At 41.1% G+C, this 20,195-nt stretch overlaps 1 protein-coding gene and 1 pseudogene across 1 annotated transcript; one reads left to right on the top strand and one right to left on the bottom strand.

Annotated features, from left to right (window-relative positions):
• Positions 1 to 414: 414 nt before the first annotated feature.
• Positions 415 to 7,622, bottom strand: LOC139577128 (serine/threonine-protein kinase Chk2-like). Its single transcript, XM_071403975.1, has 15 exons — positions 7,471 to 7,622; positions 6,849 to 7,112; positions 5,646 to 5,770; positions 5,407 to 5,539; positions 5,110 to 5,200; positions 4,902 to 5,001; positions 4,760 to 4,813; positions 4,456 to 4,520; positions 4,182 to 4,281; positions 3,532 to 3,618; positions 3,152 to 3,315; positions 2,193 to 2,311; positions 1,901 to 1,986; positions 1,668 to 1,760; positions 415 to 1,410 (listed from the first exon to the last, which is right to left on the bottom strand). The coding sequence occupies exons 1-15, from the start codon at positions 7,475 to 7,477 to the stop codon at positions 1,351 to 1,353; spliced, it is 1,548 nt and encodes a 515-aa protein (XP_071260076.1). The 5' UTR covers positions 7,478 to 7,622; the 3' UTR covers positions 415 to 1,350.
• A 158-nt stretch (positions 7,623 to 7,780) lies between these two features.
• Positions 7,781 to 19,504, top strand: LOC139577129 (endosome-associated-trafficking regulator 1-like; annotated as a pseudogene).
• The last annotated feature ends 691 nt before the right edge of the window (positions 19,505 to 20,195 follow it).

Here is a 20,195-nt window from a genome sequence, read left to right on the forward strand (position 1 = left end):
ACGTGAGTCAGCCTAAATAAATTGACTGCTTGCTCTCAGCCCCTAGGTGGTGTTAGAGACATACTGAAGGATCGGCCCGAGCTGGAAGAGTCGGGTCCAGGGGGGGGGACTCTTTTGACGAGGCACACACAGTGCTGTACCGTCTCTGGGACAGGTCCAATGCCAATCTATGGGATAATCTGAATATAGTTTGATATAAAAGCTTGCACAATGATTAACAGCAACACTACTCACAGATTAATGCACTGATTATGCTTGTGCTGTTCTTGTTGACCTAGAGATTGATGTTCTGTTTAAAGGCTCTATGGGTGAGTGATCAGAGTGCCTTACATGAGCCACTGTATGATATGATGCAAAATTAGTAGCTAGATGGTTCAGGTTAATGAACAAGAACCTTGACCTGGGGTGAAAATGTTCAATAGAGTAAGATTTTTTTATGATATACAAATCAAGAATTATGGGATGCACAACAATAAAAACCCAGTGGTAAATAACATTTTTGTACAAAAACAATTATTTACAAAACAGGAGGCAATTTCCAGTAGACATAGCTCCACATTGTTGCGCTGATCTATGAATGCTTCCATACAGCCATTACACATTAGCTAGTATAAGGCATAGCAGGCCAATTTTCAACTAACCTGTTCTTGGTGATACTTTCTTTGTTCTTGATATGGGAGAAAAGTACATCTTATAAATGTCCAGTTGCAGGTGGTTCTCCAAAAATATATTAAATCCACGTTTTGTATCGAGTGAGAAATGCAAATGCCTCTTGCACGTCTGCAGTTATTTGTTTTGGTCGCACTGTGTGACGCTCCGTCACCTACATGTGGCCGTATCACATAGAAACATCTAGTTCCTGCAAAGCTCTTGGGGAAACGCAAGATGCAGCTAAAATGGCGAGGGAACTCCTCACTCGGTGCAAACGTGGATTTAATATATTTTTGGAGAACCACCTGCAACTGGACATCGAGAAGATACTTTTGTCACTCTCAATTCTGGAGAAAAGTATCGCCAAGAACAGGTTAGTTGAAAATTGGCCTGCTATGCTTTACACTAGCTAATGTATAACTGCTGTATGGAAGCTTTCACATTCCACCACCGTAACAATGTGGAGCTAGCTCCACATGTGCCCACGAGTTGGAACTCAACATGCAGTAATCAAGTCAATTCCAGTTGATTGCACTATCCTGAACAGGGACATTGTGGGAATGATTACAGTGATGCGTGATGAAATGCAATATACTGATTTCAAGTAGGCCTAATTGCCAGAAGAAAAATATCAGGGGAGTCTCCAATGGGGAGACGAGGGTGGAATGTGGCTCATGTTGCCTCTGTGGATGGGCCTGGTCACCTCTTTGTTGGCTGCTGCTCTTCCTTATCTTCTCTTGACCTCTTTCCGGTTGAGGCCTAAAGTAATAAGAGACATACTTACATTTTGTGAGCAACACCATACTCTGGACAATATTGACATATGGCAAACCCTCTCCTGCGGGGACCATCAGATAGTTCACATTTTTGTTCTTGCCCTGCACTTAAGTACCTATTTCAACTAAACACCAAGAACTTGCTTAGTTAAAGCAGGCTAGAACAAAAATGTGGACTGTCTAGTGGTACCCCAGGAGAGGGGTGGGAAACTACTGTAGTAGAATGACATTGTTTCTCACTACTGTGGCATCTCCAGAGTCTGCTGTGGCATCGGCATCTCTGGAGTCCTTGGGGTACATGATGCCTTCAGCGATCTCCTTCATTGCCTCATCCTGAGATGGAGATTGATGGGATCAGAGATTACTCGCCATTGCCACTTACAACACTGCCTAGCCCAAAATACCCATTATGCAGTAAACGTACCCGCATTGATGGCACTGGGGCCAGGCAATGAGACAGCAATAAACCTTACCATCAGCCAGGGATGCTGTAAAGCCTCCTCAATGGTGAGGCGGGCATTGGGGTCCACTCGAAGCAGTTTCTTCACAACATCTTTGGCTAGACATGATTGGATAAGTAAAAGAAGTTTCGGACAACATTGAATTATCAATATGACTGTAGTAAAGTAGCAAAAGTTGTTTACAAACCCAAGACAGGTGGAATCCATTTCAAATGTATGTTCTCTAGCACACGTATGACAGAGCCAAACATGCATGCAGTACATTTTTAGGTCATTTTGATGAGGATTTACATTAGTCCCTTACCATCATCGGAGATGCCATTCCATTTTGATGGAATAAATGTATATATTCCCTGGGTGATCTGATCACTGACTGACAAACCAATTCGTGCATTAGGGTAGAATGGGGGATAGCCTGCCAAACTGTGAGGGGGAGAGAAGTAAACTTCACATATAAAAGTATTAACACTTATAAGTGAATCTGTGAACAGGAAAACTGTGTGCTGTTGAAAAGTAATCTTGGCCCAAGTTATTTGCAAATTGATTGAAATAGTTGCATTACAATGCCCTTAGTACACTGATAAGCCCGGAATGATTACATCAAGCATTACATCAAGCTTGTGACTCTACAAACCTGTTGGATGCAGTTGCTGTTTGTTTTGGTTGCGATTCAGATTATTTTGTGCCTAATAGAAATGAATAGTAAATAATGTATTGTGTCATTTTGGAGTCACTTTTATTGTAAATAAGAAAATAATGTTTCTAAACACTACTACATTAATGTGGATACTACTATGATTAGGGATATACCTGACTTTCCATAATCATGGTAGCATCCACATTAATGTAGTAGTGTTTAGAAACATTATTTTCTTATTTACAATAAAAGTGACTCCAAAATGACACTACATTATTTACCATTAATTTCTATTGGGCACAAAATAATCTGAAACACAACCAAAACAAACAGCAAATGCATCCAACAAGTTTGTAGAGTCACAAGCTTGATGTAATCATTGCGTGCTAGGAATATTGGACCAAATACTAAACTTTTGACTATTTTAATATACATAAGTGAGTTTGTCCCAATACCTTGGTCCCCTCAAATGGGAGGACTGTGTACATAAAGTGTTGTAATTTCTAAACGGTTCACCCGATATGGATGAAAATACCCTCAAATTAAAGCTGACAGTCCTGTATATCTACTACAGTCAGAGCAGCACTTATGTCTGTGATCCTGGCATGAGGAACATGGATCCCTACCACACAAACAGGACGACCCCTAAACTCCAGGCGTCTACAGCCCTGCTGTAGCCCACAGTGACTGCGTCTGTAAACACCTCTGGTGCCAGGTATGTGGGTGTTCCACAAAGGGTCCTCATCAGGGCAGACTCCTCCAGTATCTTGGACTGATTAAAGTCTGTGATCTGTCACAGAGAGAGAGGCCTGTAACTCTTCACTTCAGTGAGGCTATTCAACCAAGCTTTTAGTTTTTTTTCCTTCTCCAGATCTAGTGTGTCTAGAGGTCCACTTCAGGAGGGCAATGAATAAGTGGATAACTTTATCTACCCTCACATACTCTTGATCTACCATGATCATTCACTGTGGAAGAAAGACCCACATTGGGATTTGAGAAACCTTACCTTGATGACGCAAACATCATCGTGAGACGAAAGCAGCACATTTTCAGGTTTGAGGTCTCTGTGGATGATGCCATTGTTGTGAAGGTACTAGTGGAAGGAATGCGAGATAAACCAGTATAAGGAAGCAGTCGAATATCTACTCAAGTGACAGTATCTCCAGTATAAAACAAGATGTGTAAAGGTATGGCGTATTTTGACATTTCAACATCACACCGGAATGTATTTAATAAATCCTACCATGAATTTGCCTGGCTACCCAGACTCATTGCTCCGGCCAAATGCCACACCCACAAGCATTTGTTTCTTCTCCTCAATGAGTCTGGATTTGAATCCCTCCCCGACCCTTCTAGAACACGAACACATTCAGACCATCTGACTGGTCCTAGAAATCCAGAGCCAGAACAAGTGGGTAGTGAAGTTTGAAAATGTGTCATTGGCTTTGATACTCTGGTTAGAGACGATCCAATTGCTGATTACTTTATTTTGTACAACACCCATCGTCACGACTTCAATGATGGCAGATTCAGACTGAAGTATGTAGAAATTGATAAAGCAGCGGAAGCATTCAGTGCGAGTCGTCAGGCAAACCATAAATATCACTATTCTAACAATTCTGAAGGAAAAATTGAGAAATACATCAATCCACCCACCTCTACTGCTTTCAACATCTGGTAAAAATATAGCTTGGCAATCGGCTCCTTGATCTGTTGCTTGCTTTTGACCCTGTCGTAGAGTTCTCCACCCTCCATGCTGAAACACACACATGCTATCAGTTGAAACAGAAAACAAAGGGGAAGGGAAATACTATGCTTGTGACAATTATACTTCTTCAGAGGGTTACAGAAATTATTACACACAACGAAAATTATAATGGTTTCTCATTGATAAAAAAAAGTGTCTGCTTGAATGAAAAACTAAACTCACAGCTCTAAAACAATGTAGTAGGAGTCATCTGTTTGGAAGAAGTCTTTTGTTTTGATCAGACATGGCTGGAAAAGACAGGAGGCAAAAGTTACGCACAGAAAATTAGCAGGCAAATACTAGAGGTGGTGGTAGAAAAGTGTGATGTCTGTGGCTTTGTCCTGTAGAAAACATACGTTGAAAATGACTACTTTTATGGCATTTGATTACCCCAGGTAAGGAAACATTGTTGGACATGAAGAGCCATTGCTTTACTAGGCTCCTTGGCAGTTATTACATCATAATAAGTTCTAGATATAATACTTACATGGTCAATCTTTTGAAGGATCTGGATCTCTCGTTCTGCACTTCGTGTGGCAGTCTATAATTGAACAAAGATGAGTGTTACATTTATTGCATTAGTTAGTATTCATAAACTAGAAGAGGAGGAAAATGGTGATAAGATTTACGCCAACAGATGCCGGGAAATCTTTCTTGTTGATAGTCTTCAAGGCCACCTTTTTGCAAGTGGCCCTCTCAAAAGCCAGCTTCACTTCCCCGCACACACCACTGGTATAACAAATCATATTAGAATGTTATTCTGTAATTCAAAACAAAACCACGAGTAACAAGATTTAGTAAAATACACAAGTTAAAATGAATAAAATGCTCACTTACACTCCAATCGTTTTGGTGATCATGTATTTCTCGCTTAACTCTTTGGGTAGGTTGGACTGCTCATCCGCCATGAGATCAATGAACACAAACACTATTGAAGGGAGAAAATCAGTTGAATTGATTATTAATGCAAAGACTAAGGCCGACATCACCATTAAGGGAATGATGCAGCATACTTAATGTTTAGAGATACATGGAATATAGTGTCATGATGGATAGGGCCTCCTTGCTGCTATTTAAGTATCAGTGACCTAAACAGAAATGTATTGAAATAAACCTCTGGGGAACAAAAGGTACCTTTGTGGCGTTCTTCAGCTAGGGACAACACTGCATTGTTCGCTAGTGGCAACATTTTTCCTTTTCCAATAACTTTACCGTCAACAAACGTGCCATTGTTACTGTTGTCAAAGACATAGACAATGTTCTTCTCCTGCAAGGTAAAGATCTGACCGTCATTACGGAGCACACTGATTAACAAAACAATGGTCTTCCTTAAATAAAATACATAGATAGTGGTGAAAAATAAATCGACCTACTCGGAATATCCTAAAATGTTTATTGCTGTATGCAGCAAATCTGGATGATTTCCTCAGTATGGGGACATCAAAGGAATAGTTGCATTTAGTGTGCCTGCCAAACCAAGCGTCGTCCTCAACACAGTCTGAGGAAAAAAGTCAAACTAACACCATCACTTCAATAGAGGCTAAGAGAAGAGAATACACAGATGCTAGTGCTAGTTGAAAAATACAAAAAAAATCTCACTCAGTTGCCATATGGGCCACCTTCAGCAGGACACATTATTGCGCAATGTTTAAATGAACGGAAATGCTACTGATCTGAAAGACCACTTGAAGAACATTGTGATTACTGATTATGGCGGCTCAGAGGACGATGTTGTAGTGTGCTGCTGCAGTAGTTTTATGATTTGAAATGGTCACACACTTATTGATCAGGGCCGATTTCCCGATAGCAATGGAACTTAGTTTTACGGGTGTTTTAACAATACATCTTTCCTACAATGGCCGAAAATGTAACATGCGTTTCCCAAAACACCACACAGAGAAAACAGTTACTTAGTGCGTTGTTTTCTCAGTAGGTGGTAATATCTCCTAGAAAGATATTACCACCTACTGCTGCAAGTACTGAAGTGGCTTACTCTAATGCTTACCGAATAAAAATGCACAGAATCCCTGATTTGGGACATCATTGTGCACATGTTAGGCTACACATCATTAATTATATTGAGAAATTACAGATGGTAGGTAGCCTACAAGTAGCAAAATAGAACTCAATTGAACATGAAAATGCATTTTAATATAATCGAAATGGGCCTATAGCCTACTGTTTATATTTTTATTCTGTTTAGCAGAGATCTTGTGTATAAAGTGATGCGTGAGGGCAAAAAAAAGCATTAACGACACACTTAACTGTTCTACAAGTGGTCTGAGGCAGGCGTTAGATTACAAGCGCTTTCAAGTGCAACGTTAATAATGTTTTGGGAAACAACTCAGAGATTTAATGATGCCCCTACGAAGGTTCTAACAGTGAACTTAGCCTTAAGATGCTTTTGAGAGGCTCAAACAGACCTCAAAAGAATGTTCCCGCACTATTGTGGAAAACTTGTTCAGTACAAACTGCAGAAAAACGTTTAAATCAACTAAACTCCCCCAGTACTCACTGCCTAAAGGCATCCTAACCTCCCAGGTAACAGGTGCACGTCATGTGGTTGTTGAACTCACTGTGGGCTCTGAAGCCTCTCTGCATAGGCAGCAGGAGGCCCCAGGGCTGTGGCTCAGGCTCCTCTGGTATGGAGCCCAGGTCCCTAACAGGGATGGTGTCCACTGAACTGACAGTGCCAGACCCTGAAGATGACTGGCTGGCAGAGCCTGGAGCAGAGGAGGAGCTGGAGCCACTCTGGGACTGGGTCTGAGGCTGCGACTGGGTCTGGCTGCAAGCGTCTGGCTTCTCTTGGGACATGGTCAATATTTCTCCTCTGTCGGAGTCTATTAAAGTAAATAATAAACACACCACTCAGGTGATCGTCACATCTTTCAATTTTCCAAACAATGTGCCCCACATCCGTAAACTTAGCAAAGTCCTTATATGTGAGAATAGATGTGAGAATACAAGGCCTACATAGGGCGCCGTGCAGTATGAATATGAAAGCATGACAATGATATGAACGAATGATTATGAATTCACAGTGTGCGGTGTCTGGAAAATCCATGATCTTGGCAACTCCATAAATGAAGTGGAATTCATTCACCATACTCCATCTCTATACAAATACGTTTCTTATTTATAGCTTCTTGCTAACAGTGCATAGTATTATCTGGTAACCAGCCCTCGAGCTATCCTCACCAAACATGGATAGGAACCGCAAAACTAAATTAGTTTCACAGGTGTGCCAATTTCCGTAGCTAGCAAGTCTGCGAAATTAAGTGGTTGTTTGGTAGCCGAATAAATGTGACGGCTCGCTAGCTATAGTGTGTGCAATGGAACTATATTTTAAACATGATATTGATAAGAATGGCCATTTAAATACACTTTTCCACTTACCGGGATTTCGAATTAATCGCGGCACGTGTAGATTTGCCGGAGAAATTGGATCTCTAGAGACTCATGGGAAATGTTGTTTGTTTTTCATTTTACGTCACCTGAATTTTAGCAAGTGAGAAGTTTAGGATTTTCCACGTGATTTTCAGCAGCTAGCTAACGTTTGCTGCATGGATATACACATCTGATGTGGACAATGTAATTTTGATCAATTACCATTCTTATGACAAGTCATTTTGTCTACATCGAGTTATTAGCAAGTAGCTGCATTATTTCGGGAGTTAATAATCAAATGGACCGTGTCACACTTCTGTTTTTCGCAACCTAGCTAACGCTAGCTTTCCTTTCTAGCTAGCTACCATTCCATCGCCGATTGACTGGTTAACCATCAACATGGCAAAGCATAAAACATCTGCAAAAACTCTTATTATTGAAGATGGTAAGTTGTTAATTCCATAGCAAATCCAGTATAGATACTAAGCTAGCTATAGTAGTTAGTTGATCATTGTCCAGATGACATAGGCTACTTAATATTCACATCATTGTATGAGACAACACACATCCCATCTATCTAAGGCAGGGGCACATCTATTCAACGCCATCGAAGGGTGATCAGCGTGTGTTATTAGTGTTCGGTTTAAAACCTCTGCTGTGTTTGGCCTGGGTGGTTGTTTGAAATCATGCTGCTGGCATGGTGTTGGATGGCCAGTAGGGGGCACGCTTCCCCCTGGTCAAAGTACTCTGGCACGGTGCTGTCATTTAGTGAGACGTTCTGGACTCACAGGTCATTACAAATCACATGGCACTTGGAGTAGGGGCATTGCCCCCCACACATCCACAACATTGTCCAACTCTTGTATTTCTCCAATAATGACAACTAGACAGTTTGAAAATTACTATCATCCAAATATGTACCGATATGTCTTATTTCATAGATGAAGTCCGAGAAGATGGTGATGATATGAATCCCTTTTCCTTCAAAGAGTTCATCCGCAGTAAAAACCAAGGGGATCCAGATGAGAAGAAGTACCCAACGCGAAAGGTGCTGATCATTTTAAATGAACCACTGTTACATTCAATCCCAGAGATGAACTGTTACAAAGCATATGCATGTAATTTGGTGTTAGGTCATTGGAGGTGTTCATTCATTGGAAAAATGTCACAGCATAATATTCAAAGTCTGAAAAGATGGTCAGACTGTTCAGATTATTACTTTTGATGTAATTTTTATGTGAAGGTGACCTATATTCTTACTGCTGCATTTTGTGTTATAGGAGGCATATGGGCGCCCATTCCTGGCAGAGGGGGAATATACTATCCCGGGCCCTAAGAGCTTCGATCAAGACTTCCAGGGTCACTTTTACATAGACCCCGCACCGTTTCCTCAGTCTCTGGACAATGAGACAAAGGAGTGGGCTGGGAGTTACCAGCCATCAGCCATTGAGGAGGCGCATTAATTTAGACTGTGTGGCACTGCAGCAGCAGACAGCAGCACATACTCGGGTCAGTCTTCCCTGTGCACAGAGGAAGAAGAGGATACTTCCTTATCTGTATGGCAGGTGGTTGAAGAATTCTCACCAAAGACCCCCCAGTACAGGAGGGCACCAGTGAACTATGAGGGAGATGACGAGACATCCATGGCAGAGCTCTTCTACAAGACCAAGAAGAGTAGTACAGAGAATGGCCATAGGGATCAACAAAAGGTTATTTTCGTATCTCTCTCTTTGCTTACAGATGCACTTCCCTTCAAACTGGAAGTCATAGGGGTATCAATTAGTTAGTCAGCTAAGTTGCCAAAATATTCTAAAATAACTTTACTTTTTTTTTTAAACAAGCTTGAAATGGGCATGGTCTAATTGACTCAACAAACAAAATCACAAATCCAAGTTTAGCTTTTTAATTAAGCAGAAAATCAGTTATTTTATCAAATCAACATTTATTTGTCACATGTGCCAAATAAAACAGGTGTAGACCTTACAGTGAAATGCTTACTTACAAGCCCTTAACCAATAATTAAAGAGCAGCAGTAAAATAACAATAGCGTAGCTATATACAGGGGGTAGCGGTACAGAGTCAATGTGCAGGGGCACCGGTTAGTTGAGGTAATTGAGGTAATATGTACAGTCGTGGCCAAAAGTTTTGAGAATGACACAATTATTAATTTCCACGAAGTTTGCTGCTTCAGTGTCTTTAGATATTTTTGTCAGATGTTACTATGGAATACTGAAGTATAATTACAAGCATTTCATAAGTGTCAAAGGCTTTTATTGACAATTACATCAGGTTGATGCAAAGAGTCAATATTTGCAGTGTTGACCCTTCTTTTTCAAGACCTCTGCAATCCTCCCTGGCATGCTGTCAATTAACTTCTGGGCCACATCCTGACTGATGGCAGCCCATTTTTGCATAATCAATGCTTGGAGTTTGTCAGAATTTGTGGGTTTTTGTTTGTCCACCTGCCTCTTGAGGATTGACCACAAGTTCTCAATGGGATTAAGGTCTGGGGAGTTTCCTGGCCATGGACCCAAAATATCGATGTTTTGTTCCCCGAGTCACTTAGTTATCACTTTTGCCTTATGGCAAGGTGCTCCATCATGCTGGAAAAGGCATTGTTCGTCACCAAACTGTTCCTGGATGGTTGAGAGAAGTTGCTCTCGGAGGATGTGTTGGTACCATTCTTTATTCATGGCTGTGTTCTTAGGCAAAATTGTGAGTAGGCCACTCTCTTGGCTGAGAAGCAACCACATGAATGGTCTCAGGATGCTTTACTGTTGGCATTTTTCCGGATGCCCCAAACAATCGTAAAGGGGATTCATCAGAGAAAATGACTTTACCCCAGTCCTCAGCAGTCCAATCCCTGTACCTTTTGCAGAATATCAGTCTGTCCCTGATGTTTTTCCTGGAGAGAAGTGGCTTCTTTGCTGCCCTTCTTGACACCAGGCCATCCTCCAAAAGTCTTCGCCTCACTGTGCGTGCAGCTGCCATTCCTGAGCAAGCTCTGTACTGGTGGTGGCCCGAGCCCGCAGCTGAATCAACTTTGGGAGACGGTCCTGGCGCTTGCTGGGCTATCTTGGGCGCCCTGAAGCCTTCTTCAAAACAATTGAACCACTCTCCTTGAAGTTCTTGATGATCTGATAAATGGTTGATTTAGGTGCAATCTTACCCATCAGCAATATCCTTGCCTGTGAAGCCCTTTTTGTGCAAAGCAATGATGACGGGACGTGTTTCCTTGCAGGTAACCATGGTTGACAGAGGAAGAACAATGATTCCAAGCACCACCCTCCTTTTGAAGCTTCCAGTCTGTTATTCAAACTCAATCAGCATGACAGAGAAATCTCCAGCCTTGTCCACGTCAACACACACCTGTGTTAACGAGAGAATCACTGACATGATGTCAGCTGGTCCTTTTGTGGCAGGGCTGTAATGCAGTGAAAATGTTTTTTGGGGGATTCAGTTCATTTGCATGGAAAAGAGGGACTTTGCAATTAATTGCAATTCATCTGATCACTCTTCATAACATTCTGGAGTATATTCAAATTGCCATCATACAAACTGAGGCAGCATACTGAAAATTTATATTTGTGTCATTCTCAAAACTTTTGGCCACGACTGTACATGTAGGTAGAGTTATTAAAGTGGATCTGAGGCTGCTTATTAATGGTTGTTTTAGCAAAGTTAGCTGGCTAACTCACGGATCCTACTTTGTAGTGTACCCCCCCATGTGATTGGCCACAAGTCCTTTATTTTGTATTTTCTGTTTCTCTTTTAAAGCTGAGGGAGGAAAATACGCAGCTCAGGAATAACATTAAATATCTTGTGAAAAAGTCTGACAAGGATGATCAAAGGTAGGTGGACAGAAGTGATATGGTCTGCTGAGAACAGACCTTCCTGGAGTGTGAGAGGGATTTAGGGGATGGTGTTAAAGCCCGTATATTATGTTATGGCATGGGAGTAATGCTTTGAATATCACTCTTTACATGTATATTTAAGATGTCAATTGTACACATGTTCATGCTATTTAATGAATGTTTAACCTATGCTCATCATCATGTCTCTGACTGACCCATAGAATTCGACACCTCACAGATGAGTTGCAGAAGAGAAGAGTGCAGGAGGAGAGGGAGGCTCAGGCTTTAGAGACCATGGTCCACTCCGTAGAGCAGAACCTGCAGTTAATGACCGTATGCACCTGTCCCTCTTTCTTCTACTTCATCAGTTTATCAAGGATTTAAGAATATGTTTTGTTCACTGATCATCTAGAAGATGTGAAATACTGTGCATTCGGAAAGTATTCAGACCCCTTGACTTTTCCCACATTTTGTTATGTTACAGCCTTATTCTAAAATTGATTAAATGTTTTTTTCCTCAATCTACAGACAATACCCTATACTGACAAAGCATTTTTTTTGCAAATGTATTAAAAATAAAAACTTTGCACATTTACATAAGTATTCAGACCCTTTACTCAGTACTTTGTTGAAGCACCGTTGGCAGTGATTACAGCCTCGAGTCTTCTTGGGTATGACGCTACAAACTTGGCACACCTGTATTTGGGAGATATTCAGAGACTTGTCCTGAAGCCACTCTTGCGTTGTCTTGGTCGTGTGTTTAGGGTTGTTGTCCTGTGGCAAGGTTAACCTTCTCCCAAGTCTGAGGTCCTGAGCGCTCGAGCAGGTTTTCATCAAAGATCTCTCTGTACTTTGTTCAGTTCATCTTTCACTTGATCCTGACTAGTCTCCCAGTCCCTGCTGCTGAAAAACATCCCCACAGCATGATGCTGCCACCACCATGCTTCACCGTAGGGATGGTGCCAGATTTCCTCCAGACGTAATGCTTGACATTCAGGCCAAAGAGGTTAATCTTGGTTTCATCAGACCAGATAATCTTGTTTCTCATGGTCTGAGAGTCTTTAGGTGCCTTTTGGCAAACTCCAAGCGGGCTGTCATGTGCCTTTTACTGAGGAGTGGCTTCCGTCTGACTGGTAGAGATGGTTGTCCTGGAAGGTTCTCCCATCTCCACAGAGGAACTCTGGAGCTCTGTCAGAGTGACCATTGGGTTCTTGGTCACCTCCCTGACCAAGGCTCTTCTCCCCCGATTGCTCAGTTTGGCCAGGTGGCCAGCTCTAGGAATGATCTTGGTGGTTCCAAACTTCTTCCATTTAAGAATGATGGCCACTGTGTTCTTGGGGACCTTCAATGCTGCAGACATTTTTTGGTACTCTTCCTCAGATCTGTGCCTAGACACAATCCTGTCTCGGAGCTCTACGGTCAATTCCTTCAATCTCTTGCTCTGACATGCACTGTCAACTGTGGGACCTTCTATAGACAGGTGTGTGCCTTTCCAAATCATGTCCAATCAATTTAATTTGATAGCAAAGGTTCTGAATACTTATGTACAGTTGAAGTCGTAAGTTTACATACACCTTAGCCAAATACGTTTAAACTCAGTTTTTCACAATTCCTGACATTTAATCCTAGTAAAAATTCCCTCTCTTAGGTCATTTAGGATCACCACTTATTTTAAGAATGTGAAATGTTAGAAGTAGTAGTAGAGAGAATTATTTATTTCAGCTTTTTTCTTTCATCACATTCACAGTGGGTCAGAAGTTTACATACACTCAATTTGTATTTGGTAGCATTGCCTTTAAATTGTTTAACTTGGGTCAAACGTTTCAGGTAGCCTTCCACAAGCTTCCCACGATAAGTTGGGTGAATTTTGGCCCATTCCTCCTGACAGAGCTGGTGTAACTGAGTCAGGTTTGTAGGCCTCCTTGCTCGCACACGCTTTTTCAGTTCTGCCCACAAATTTTCTATAGGCTTGAGGTCAGGGCTTTGTGATGGCCACTCCAATACCTTGACTTTGTTGTCCTTAAGCCATGTTGCCACAACTTTGGAAGTATGCTTGGGGTCATTGTCCATTTGGAAGACTCATTTGCGAACAAGCTTTAACTTCCTGACGGATGTCTTGAGATGTTGCTTCAATATATCCATATAATTTTCCTGCCTCATGATGCCATCTATTTTGTGAAGTGCACCAGTCCCTCCTGCAGCAAAGCACCCCCACAACATGATGCTGCCACCCCCGTGCTTCACGGTTGGGATGGTGTTCTTCGGCTTGCAAACCTCCCCCTTTTTCCTCCAAACATAACGATGGCCATTATGGCCAAACAGCTTTATTTTTGTTTCATCAGACCAGAGGACATTTCTCCAAAAAGTACGATTGTTGTCCCCATGTGCAGTTGCAAACCATAGTCTGGCTTTTTTATGGCGGTTTTGGAGAAGTGGCTTCTTCCTTGCTGAGCGGCCTTTCAGGTTATGTCGATACAGGACTCGTTTTACTGTGGATGTAGATACTTTTGTACCTGTTTCCTCCATCTTCACAAGGTCATTTGCTGTTGTTCTGGGATTGATTTGCACTTTTCGCACCAAAGTACGTTCATCTTTAGGAGACAGAACGTGTTTCCTTCCTGAGCGGTTGACGGCTGCGTGGTCCCATGGTGTTTATACTTGCGTACTATTGTTTGTACAGATGAACGTGGTACCTTCAGGCGTTTGGAAATTGCTCCCAAGGATGAACCAGACTTGTGGAGGTCTACAATATTTTTTCTGAAGTCTTGGCTGATTTCTTTTGATTTTCCCATGATGTCAAGCAAAGAGGCACTCAGTTTGAAGGTAGGCCTTGAAATACGTCCACAGGTACACCTCCAATTGACTCAAATGATGTCAATTAGCATTTCAGAAGCTTCTAAAGCCATGCCATCATTTTATGGAATTTCCCAAGCTGTTTAATGGCACAGTCAACTTAGTGAATGTAAACTTCTGACCCACTGGAGTTGTGATACAGTGAAATAATCTGACTGTAAACAATTGTTGGAAAAATTACTTGTGTCATGCACAAAGTATATGTCCTAACCGATTTGCAAAAACTATAGTTTGTTAACAAGAAATCTGTGGAGTGGTTGAAAAACGAGTTTTAATGACTCCAACCTAAATGTATGTTAACTTCTGACAACTGTAAATAAGGTTTCTTTTTGATTTAATACATTTGCTAAAAATTCTAAACCTTTTTCACTTTGTCATTATGGGGTATTGTGTGTGTAGATCGATGAAAAACATTAATTTAATCAATTTTAGAATAAGGCTATAACAAAATGTGGAAAAAGTAAAGTGGTCTGAATACTTTCTCAATGCAATGTATAGCTCACTAAGATTACAAGGAAATGTCATGATTAGTTACTAAACAGAAGTGTGTTGATGTGAAGTCTTATTCATTACTTGGACCTTTTCTTCTTGACAGAAACGAGCAGTGAAGGGTGAAAACATTGTGTCAAAACTCAAACAGGAGCTTCATCAATTACAGGTTTGACTTTTACTGGTGTTACTGCATGATTAGCTCCATTGACATATGTTTGCACAGTGTTTCCCCTATATTAATTTATCAGAGGTGGCCAACGCAGCAAAACATGTGGTATTTAAATATATACAGTGGGGCAAAAAAGTATTTAGTCAGCCACCAATTGTGCAAGTTCTCCCACTTAAAAAGATGAGAGAGGCCTCTATTTTCATCATAGGTACACTTCAACTATGACAGACAAAATGGAAGAAAGAAAATCCTGAAAATCACATTGTAGGATTTTTAATGAATTTATTTGCAAATTATGGCGGAAAATAAGTATTTGGTCACCTACAAACAAGCAAGATTTCTGGCTCTCACAGACCTGTAACTTCTTCTTTAAGAGGCTCCTCTGTCCTCCACTCGTTACCTGTATTAATGGCACCTGTTTGAACTTGTTATCAGTATAAAAGACACCTGTCCACAACCTCAAACAGTCACACTCCAAACTCCACTATCGCCAAGACCAAAGAGCTGTCAAAGGACACCAGAAACAAAATTGTAGACCTGCACCAGGCTGGGAAGACTGAATCTGCAATAGGTAAGCAGCTTGGTTTAAAGAAATCAACTGTGGGAGCAATTATTAGGAAATGGAAGACATACAAGACCACTGATAATCTCCCTCGATCTGGGGCTCCACGCAAGATCTCACCCCGTGGGGTCAAAATGATCACAAGAACGGTGAGCAGAAATCCCAGAACCACACGGGGGGACCTAGTGAATGACCTGCAGAGAGCTGGGACCAAAGTAACAAAGCCTACCATCAGTAACACACTACGCCACCAGGGACTCAAATCCTGCAGTGCCAGACGTGTCCTCCTGCTTAAGCCAGTACATGTCCAGGCCCGTCTGAAGTTTGCTAGAGAGCATTTGGATGATCTAGAAGAAGATTGGGAGAATGTCATATGAAACCAAAATAATAACTTTTTGGTAAAAACTCAACTCGTCGTGTTTGGAGGACAAAGAATGCTGAGTTGCATCCAAAGAACACCATACCTACTGTGAAGCATGGGGGTGGAAACATCATGCTTTGGGGCTGTTTTTCTGCAAAGGGACCAGGACGACTGATCCGTGTAAAGGAAAGAATGAATGGGGCCATGTATCGTGAGATTTTGAGTGAAAACCTCCTTCCATCAGCAAGGGCATTGAAGATGAAACGTGGCTGGGTCTTTCAGCATGACAATGATCCCAAACACACCGCCCGGGCAACGAAGGAGTGGCTTCGTAAGAAGAATTTCAAGGTCCTGGAGTGGCCTAGCCAGTCTCCAGATCTCAACCCCATAGAAAATCTTTGGAGGGAGTTGAAAGTCTGTGTTGCCCAGCAACAGCCCCAAAACATCACTGCTCTAGAGGAGATCTGCATGGAGGAATGGGCCAAAATACCAGCAACAGTGTGTGAAAACCTTGTGAAGACTTACAGAAAACGTTTGACCTCTGTCATTGCCAACAAAGGGTATATAACAAAGTATTGAGATAAACTTTTGTTATTGACCAAATACTTATTTTCCACCATAATTTGCAAATAAATTCATAAAAAATCCTACAATGTGATTTTTCTGGATTTTTTTTCTTCTCATTTTGTCTGTCACAGTTGAAGTGTACCTATGATGAAAATTACAGGCCTCTCATCTTTTTAAGTGGGAGAACTTGCACAATTGGTGGCTGACTAAATACTTTTTTGCCCCACTGTATATATATACTTCCGTTCAAAAGTTTGGGGTCACTTAGAAATGTCCTTTCTAAGTGCAGCTCAATAGGGTTGAGATCAGGTGACTATGCTGGCCACTCCATTATAGACAGAACACCAGCTGACTGCTTCTTCCCTAAATATTTCTTGCAAAGTTTGGAGCTGTGCTTTGGGTCATTGTCCTGTTGTAGTTGGAAATTGGCTCCAATTAAGCGCCGTCCACAGGGTATGGCATGGCGTTGCAAAATGGGGTGATTGCCTTCCTTCTTCAAGATCCCTTTTACCTTGTACAAATCTCCCACTTTACCACCACAAAAGCACCCCCAGACCATCACATTGCCTCCACCATGCTTGACAGAAGGCGTCAAGCACTCCTCCTGCATCTTCATTTTTTTCTGCGTCTCACAAATGTTCTTTGTGATCCGAACACCTCGAACTTAGTCTGTCCATAACACTTTTTTCCAGTCTTCCTCTGTCCAGTGTCTGTGTTCTTTTGCCCATATTAATCTTTTATTTTTATTGGCCAGTCTGAGATATGGCATTTTCTTTGCAACTCTGCGTAGAAGGCCAGCATCTCGGAGTCGCCTCTTCACTGTTGACATTGAGACTGGTGTTTTGTGGGTACTATTTAATGAAGCTGCCAGTTGAGGACTTGTGAGGCGTCTGTTTCTCAAACTAGACACTCTAATGTACTTGTCCTCTTGCTCAGGTGTGCACCGGTGCTCCATCTCCTCTTTCTATACTGGTTAGAGCAAGTTTGCGCTGTTCTGTGAAGGCAGTAGTACACAGTATTGTATGAGATCTTCAGTTTCTTGGCAATTTCTCACATGGAATAGCCTTCATTTCTCAGAACAAGAATAGACTGATGAGTTTCAGAAGAAAGTTCTTTGTTTCTGGCCATTTTGACCCTGTAATCGAACTCACAAATGCTGATGCTCCAGATACTCAACTAGTCTAAAGAAGGCCAGTTTTATTGCTTCTTTAATCAGAACAACAGTTTTCAGCTGTGCTTAGATAATTGCAAAAGGGTTTTCTAATGATCAATTAGCCTTTTAAAATGATCAACTTGGATGAGCAAACACAACGTGCCATTGGAACACAGGAGTGATGGTTGCTGATAATGGGCCTGTGTAGGCCTGTGTATCCATTTAACCTATGTAGATATTACATAAAACAAATCTGCCGTTTCCAGCTACAATAGTCATTTACAACATTAACAATGGCTACACTGTATTTCTGATCAATTTGATGTTATTTTAATGTACAAAAAATTTGCTTTTCTTTTAAAAACAAGGACATTTTTAAGTGACCCTAAACTTTTGAACGATAGTGTACATGCATACATACTGAGTGTATGCAACATTAGGAACACCTGCTCTTTCCTTGGCAAAGACTGAACAGGTGATAGCTATGATCCCTTATTGATGTCACTTGTTAAATCACGTAAATTGAAGGGGAGGGGAAAGGTTGAAGAAGGATTTTTAAGCTTGAGACAATTGAGACATGGATTGTGTATGTGTGCCATGCAGAGGTTGAATGGGCAAGACAAAAGATTTAAGTGCCTTTTGAACGGGGTATGGTTGTAGGTAGCATGCGTACCGGTTTGAGTGTGTCAAGAACTGCAATGCTGCTGGGTTTTTCACACTAACAGTTTGCCTTGTATTTCAAGAATGGTACACTACCCAAAGGACATTCAGCCAACTTGATACAACTGTGCATTGAAGTCAATGTGGAAGTCAATGTGGGCCAGCATCCTTGTAGAGTCCATTCCCCACAATTTAAGGCTGTTCTGAGGGCAAAAGGGGGTGCAACTCCATATTAGAGAAAATGTTCCTAATGCTTTGTCCACTCCAGTGTATGTATGTATATTATTATTATTATTTTTTTTTGCCCGAGACACGCTTTCAAATCGATAGTTGTTGGCTCAATAACTGGAAGTGTATCTATGGAAACAGCTAGCATGACATTGCGCTAATGTTAGCAGCGCAACCCTTGCCACCACTGCTGGAAAAAATCCTAGAGGAAACACTGTTGCATGATGTGATACTCTTTATATTGCAGGGCCAAGTAGAGGGGTGCCGATATGAGAATGAGAGACTTCGAGCTAGAGAGACAGCTGCCTTAAATACAATGAAACACAATGCGCAAGTGGCCTCGGAGTACCTTAACAAAGCAGCACTCAATGCTGAGACTTCCATCAAGTAAGGTTTCTCTTCCATAGTGTCATCTACATACAGATGTGAATACACAGTTCCTCATATTGATTGTGTGGGTATTTGGTAAAATGCAACGTGCAAGATCAGTTCATAGTGTTTTCTAACCATAATTAAACATTGTGGTATTTGCTCCAAGTTCTATGACCAGGTTTTCGGTTTGATTCTGTCCACAGGCAATTACTTACAGGAGCAGAAACTCTTTGTCTAGTATCTCAACTGCTGCAGTCCATTGACAACATATCTGAGATTCACAATGAATGCTGATGGAGTTTAAGGAGGCTATAGAATTCAGATCTAGAACCATCCATCAAGAAACTGGAAAACAATTATGGCGTGTCATTGTCACTCAACACTCACAGAGAATCTAAAGTTGTAGCACTGATTTGTGACAAAATAAGAAATATTGCTTTTTTACTTGTACTTCATAAAATGTTTAGTTTTGAACCACTTTAACAGGCCATTTGAAAACAATATGCTAGCAGCTGTATTTAAAGCTGAGGCAAATATGACTCAGATTTCAATTAATAAATGTGACTCAAAGTTGTTTGTGTTTTATTTTGTGAGCATTGATTACACATTTTACACTGCATATGTTCCACAATCTTTGCTTGAACGTAGTCCTACTATTCATAGTAGGAATTATCAGGAGACTTTCTGTAGCTACTTGTCAGTTAATTGCTTGCTAAGTTTTCCAACTGCTGATACCACTACATTTTTTAACCAGAAATTGTATTGTATCCACTTTTGCTAAGACTCAGTCTGGTTAGTAATGAGTGTCTTTGATAGTTGTTAATTGTACTGGTATTACAGTATTAAATAATACATAAATACATTATTATACTAGGTCAAGTGGGCATTTGGCATTCATTTCATTGGTATTCATGAATGCCAGCAGTGTGGTCAAAATTGGCTATATTGTAAAAATTAACTTTGTCTTATTTTAAGGGTAGGCATAAGATTAGCAGTGTGGTTAAAATTAGGTTTAAAACCACAACCACGCCTGTATGTAGCATTTTTGGGGGTTCTGATTGGATAATAGTTATGATGATCCCACCAGCCACCACCGTGTACAGAATCTCAACCCATAACCCCACTCGCTCTAGTCTAATGTGTATGTGTAGTTTAATGTGTATTGTGCTAAACGGGTCTAATCTAGAAAATAGACTTTGGTTTTAGCATTGACTCCCTGTCTAAATATATATATTTTTAAATGCTCTGGGTTTAGAAACGGTTAG

The sequence above is a fragment of the Salvelinus alpinus genome, chromosome 5 (assembly GCF_045679555.1).
Source record: "Salvelinus alpinus chromosome 5, SLU_Salpinus.1, whole genome shotgun sequence".
In the NCBI taxonomy this organism is placed as follows: domain Eukaryota; kingdom Metazoa; phylum Chordata; class Actinopteri; order Salmoniformes; family Salmonidae; genus Salvelinus; species Salvelinus alpinus.

Bases quoted from the DNA above. Each gene is read 5' to 3' on its own strand.
- LOC139577128 (XM_071403975.1), bottom strand. The intron at 4,521-4,759 runs GTAAGTATTATA...TGTCTTTTCCAG, and splicing joins TCCTTCAAAAGATTGACCAT to CCATGTCTGATCAAAACAAA. The intron at 2,312-3,151 runs GTAGGGATCCAT...TCCCCCTCACAG, and splicing joins GGGGTCGTCCTGTTTGTGTG to TTTGGCAGGCTATCCCCCAT.